Raw genomic sequence first — 5,210 nt, 5'->3', positions numbered from 1 at the left:
TTCTATGCAATACACAATTGCTTCACTAGGTATATGTACTTCTTCGCTATTCTTTGATTGGATTTCGTCCACATCTTGAAATAGTGAGTCAAACAAACTCCAAGGGTTTAAGTTGTGTGATGAAAATAATATAGATACAACTTTCAATGATATAATCACATTGTGAATTTCATCTTCATTTGGTGTGTCCGTAGCTTTAGAAATATATAAAGTTTATTAATATCAAACAGTTATTTTTTTTAGAAATGTTACAAACCTGCAATAATCGTACGCCAATCGTCAATGGAATCTTTATACTTGTTTACGGTTGTATCAATAATATTTGAACGCGCCACATCACAACGAGTATACGTAGCACTACCCTCTGTACATAAATATTCAAGCGTTTTAGAGCATGCTTCGAGTACCTCACGATCTGTATGCACTGACATTATGTAACTTATTTTGTCTAATAATGCTTGTAAGTTAGCCTCCTGTCGATTTGTAGTGTAAATATCTAATTCGAAATATTGTGGAACAGCAAGTAAATTTGTCAATTTCTCACTGTCTGCTTGATATTTTTCTAATAGAGGTGGCAATGTTATAATAAAATGTTCAGTTAATTTAGTTTTTTCATCCTGTATTGCTTTTAGTTCTTTTGAATTCAGTGTGACTTTACGATTGCTTGCACGCCCAACCGGTGCCTCACCAGTTGCTGATTGTTTAACACTACTGACCATTATTTCTATTAATGTAGACTCCTGTTTGTTATCTAAAACTTCTTCATTAATGCCAGGTTCCTCTAACAATAAGTCCGTCATACATTCCCAATCTTTGACCATCGGATTGCTGTCTATAAATGAATCAACCAAATAAGCACCGTGTTCATGCAGTTCAGATTCAATAAAGAACTGTACTAAATCGCGTACTAACGGTGTATTGGGTAATCGTAATTTTCCGCGTCTGGTTTTCGACTCTTCCATATCAGCAGTTAAATGAAATAGACGTACATTAAGAAATTCTGCAGCAGCTTGTGCAACGCCCCGGTGAGAAGAATACACCAGTTCGTAAACAATTTCACAATCTTTATCTGCCAGTATGTCAGGATGTATTCTAAAATATATATAATAAAAATATGAATAATTTAAATAGTTTATTCACCACCTACTTTAGTATGCTTATAACAAGTTTGACTGCATGTACAGCAACTTCAAACTCCTTGTCCAGTGTCATCGCAACAATACGATCTTTAAACTTTGAGGTGAACAACTCCAATTTGCCTTTTAACTCAATTTTATCATAAAGCGGTAATAACGCCTGTAAGCAACGTAACCGCACTTCGCCGACTTTGTCATGAAGAGTCCAACCAATGTATTTAAGATAAGAGTCATCTAAAAAGTTTTGTGGATAGTTTTCCATCCAAACCCCAATTTCCGCCATACAAATTGCACGTATGTCAGGCAACGTATCTCTAGTTTAAAGTGAAACAGTATAAGTTAAATGTCAATATGATGCAGATAATGAAATTACCTATAACGGTGCACAAAGACGGATTTAAACATGTATGTTAACATATTCTTTATTTCATCCATATTTTCTTCCAATTCAGCACGCTTTGCCATTAAGGACTCTAAACGGTCTGAAGCACGACGATCACGTGACTGAAATATAGTTTATTATAATTTTCATGTGTAAATAAAATTGCATTGCATTACCTTTACTCTCTCCGCCTCGTACTGCTTAGCCGCATTGTCAAAATTATTAGAAACTAAAAGTGCCACATCCACTAGGGCCGTCATCAACTTCATGGCTATATTAAAAATATTTTCATTGATTTGGTTTTATTGTAATAAAATTATTAGTAACAACAAACCTGCTAATGTTGCTGTGTGACGAAAGGCTCGCACTTGAGAGTCCGACAACCCAGTTAAAAGTGATATAACATTATCCATTAAAAATTGATCATATATTATGGAGTATTGGCACTGTTTTACAAGCGTTTGCACAAAATCACAAAAATTCATTTTGAACTTTTTCCATTGCAGACCCGACATTATTAAAGGATATTCACCACTTTCCTATATAACACAAGAACTTATCAGATTTTATAACATTTATATGTAGGTATGCAAGCACAACCTCATCAAACTCTTCAGTCATTTTACGTATGACAGCAGTGTGCTCCATTGGATGTTGCATGTCAGATGATATTTTTCCTTTGCAACCACTAGCGTTGATGAAAAACTGCATTAGCGAAATAAGAGCCGAATCTCTATTCTGTTTATATTGTTCTATCCAATCGTCAACAATGCTCTAAAAATGAGTTCAGTCAATAAAAATATTTCTACATATCACACAGTACACTTACGGCTATTGCTGCCTTGGAATGGCGGACTATAAAATATAAACTATTTTCATCTGTGGTAACATCGCGTTCAATATCAATTCGCTCCTGTTCCTTTTCAGCGTGTTCTTTTCGTGGCCGCTCAGCACGCTCACGTTTTTCGCCTGGTGGCTTACGTTGTGTTGGCTGTTTTCTTTTACGCACCACTGGTGCATAGAAATCATCCTCGTCATCATCAATAATAGGTGGTTTATCGCGAACGCCACCTCTTGCACGTAAACGTGTCATACGTTTTGTTGGACTATCTCCATCAGAAATGCTTTCATTCAATTGGTCTCTTATATGAAAAGAAAATATTTTTGTTGTTATTGATTCCCGCCCAAAGTAATCTAGTATATTTACCCTTGTAGTCCTTCTTCATATTCCGGCGGTGGATCATCCATACGTATACGTTTACCACCACGCCGCGCCATCATTATAGTTTTATAATTTTCTATTTATTATATAAATTTATTTATTTCTATTTAAAACAAAAATTACTTTCATGTTCTGCGTTGCGTTCTACAGTTTGTTTTTGTACTAAACTTATTACTTTTAGTACAAACATGGTTGCATTCGTAATATTAAATTATGAAATCTATATTCAGTGCGTACTAAAATTGACAATGAAGTTGAAATAATAAAATTTATTATTATTATCTTTTTGGTTGAAATAAAATGTTTTTATATTAATACGACTAAAAAGTAAATGTTGCGAGCTATGTAGTATGCAACGAATGCACATATTAAAACAATTTTCGGTTTTTATTTGCGTTTCGTGCGTTGAATATGTTGCCAGACTAAAATAAATTTTTATCAAAACGTTTTATTTTAAAATATTCTATCAATATGTCATATTGATAGTTTTTTATAATTATAATAAAATTATTTTGATTATAAATATTTTTTTTTAATATAAAGTGTTATATAATAATGAGAACTAAATAAAATATATATGTGAATAAAAATTAATAATCTTTGTTATATATATTTAGCTTGGCAGTGCTATAATATTCATATTAAAATTGTAAACAATTATTAATTTGCAAAACGCAAAAACGCAACATTATAATTTAGTTTTTGTTTGAAATATTCAACGTATAAACGCAAAAACGTTATTTATGCTTTGCTTATGTTGGAACATCGAATTATATTGAAATTAAAAACATAAATTCAAAACATTTTGTAAATCAAAACATTAAATTTGTGCAGAACTAAGTAAAAGAGAATAAATCCAATGGTAAATATATTTATTAAAGATATAAGCATTAAAACTATTTATAGTAAAAAAATGTCTTACTCTTTTTGCAGAAAGAAAACAGTTATTTAATAAGCGATGAAAGTTTAATAAATGAAATAGAAAAGCATACGGTGCTATATGAAAAATGTACAACTATATTAAAAAAGAAGAAACTACGGGATGAGGCATGGGTGACTGTAGCAAACGCAATGGACATTCCTAGTAAGATAATAATGTAATATTAAAGAAAAATAATTGAATTCGTTTTCAGAGGAAGCTTGTCAGATTAGATGGCGTGTAATTCGGGATCGTTATGTGCGCGAGAAGCAAAAGATTGAATCGCAGCAACGTAACGGTATTCGATCAACACAAAACTGGGAGTATATGCCACATTTGCAATTTTTATCCGGACATATAAAACACAGAAAGTAGGGAAAAATACATTTCAAAAACAACTGTTATAAATGCATATGAATAAATATATATATATTTTTTTGTTCTAGCACACGATTTAAAATGGCAAACACGTCTTTGCAATCTCCAACGTTTTTAACTCAGTCATATGAATTTAAATCATCACCGCATACTGAAGATGATAACTCAAATTCTGATAAAAATCAAGTTGAAGCATTCAAATTGAATAGACATTCTCCACAATTATCCAGCTTAGACGATGACAATTCCATACCAGATAAAAATCAAGTACAAGTATTTAGATACAATAGTAGTACTTTTCCATCACCTTCCAGCCCAAATGAGCAAACCACATCATATGCCTTTGACAGAACTACCCCATCACCATCCACCATAAATGAGCCAACGTCATTTGCCTTCATTAGTAACACTCCAGCATCATCCACATCATATAGTCAGGAGAAAAAGACAGTAGCTTGTGATGATATCAAGGAATTGATGACTTCACTGAAAACAATAACAGACAAACTACAAGTAAAAAGTGAACATCAAGCATTTTTTGATATAGAGGCCTCATTACTTAACAAGATGCCCGTTGCTAAGCAAAATGAAGTAAAGGTTAAAATTCTTCAAATGCTGGAAAAAAACGCTAGACCATTTTCTAGTTAAATAATAAATGCATATAACATAAATCAAAGTATTCCTAATCAAAATATTAAAAACAATTAATTTATGTTTGACATTATAATTAATTTATTTAAAAGTAATTCAGTTCTTAACAAAGTGTTATAAAGCATTTATCAATTTACGTACATCAAATATTAGTTAAGTACTAGAAATATAATTAATTCATATATAACATTGTGATAAAAATTGTGTTAATAAAATGTAGTATTTAAATTTTTAATTGTAATTATTTTTATAAAATACTAGCTGACCCGGCGAACGTTGTTTCCCCTTGCAATTAATTTTTCTGGCGTTCGTTGCGTTGCTATTGACTTTCATTAGCACGTGTAATTGTATCCTGGTTTCTTACATCTTCATTGTTTTCTGCCGATCTATTTAACCGACGGTTCTGGAGTAATTGTGAATTCCGAGTCCGTCGACCAATATTTCCTCCTCGTCCACGAAGACGTGGCATTGTTTTTTGTACGATATTTATATCTTTATATATATAATTCTTCTTTTTTGTGT

The 5,210-nt window shown here is 31.9% G+C and overlaps 2 protein-coding genes across 2 annotated transcripts; one reads left to right on the top strand and one right to left on the bottom strand.

The window, feature by feature from the left end:
* On the bottom strand, positions 1-2,982 carry LOC119679575 (cohesin subunit SA-1-like; the record flags this gene model as incomplete). Its single annotated transcript, XM_038092020.1, has 9 exons — positions 2,726-2,982; positions 2,348-2,660; positions 2,119-2,292; positions 1,853-2,057; positions 1,695-1,789; positions 1,510-1,640; positions 1,148-1,450; positions 257-1,092; positions 1-194 (listed from the first exon to the last, which is right to left on the bottom strand). Coding segments are annotated over exons 1-9 (2,325 nt in total), but the record flags the coding sequence as incomplete, so codon positions are not given.
* A 463-nt stretch (positions 2,983-3,445) lies between these two features.
* Positions 3,446-4,793, top strand: LOC119669174 (transcription factor Adf-1-like). The gene is made up of 4 exons (XM_038078980.1): positions 3,446-3,602; positions 3,674-3,824; positions 3,874-4,030; positions 4,106-4,793. The coding sequence occupies exons 1-4, from the start codon at positions 3,600-3,602 to the stop codon at positions 4,683-4,685; spliced, it is 891 nt and encodes a 296-aa protein (XP_037934908.1). The 5' UTR covers positions 3,446-3,599; the 3' UTR covers positions 4,686-4,793.
* The last annotated feature ends 417 nt before the right edge of the window (positions 4,794-5,210 follow it).

Source organism: Teleopsis dalmanni, chromosome 1 (genome assembly GCF_002237135.1).
Source record: "Teleopsis dalmanni isolate 2A chromosome 1, ASM223713v2, whole genome shotgun sequence".
In the NCBI taxonomy this organism is placed as follows: Eukaryota; Metazoa; Arthropoda; class Insecta; order Diptera; family Diopsidae; genus Teleopsis; species Teleopsis dalmanni.
Note: the sequence above shows the minus strand (reverse complement) of the source record. Positions and strands in the feature narration are given on the sequence as shown.

Bases quoted from the DNA above. Each gene is read 5' to 3' on its own strand.
- LOC119669174 (XM_038078980.1), top strand. The intron at 3,825-3,873 runs GTAAGATAATAA...ATTCGTTTTCAG, and splicing joins AAACGCAATGGACATTCCTA to AGGAAGCTTGTCAGATTAGA. The intron at 4,031-4,105 runs GTAGGGAAAAAT...TTTTTGTTCTAG, and splicing joins GGACATATAAAACACAGAAA to CACACGATTTAAAATGGCAA.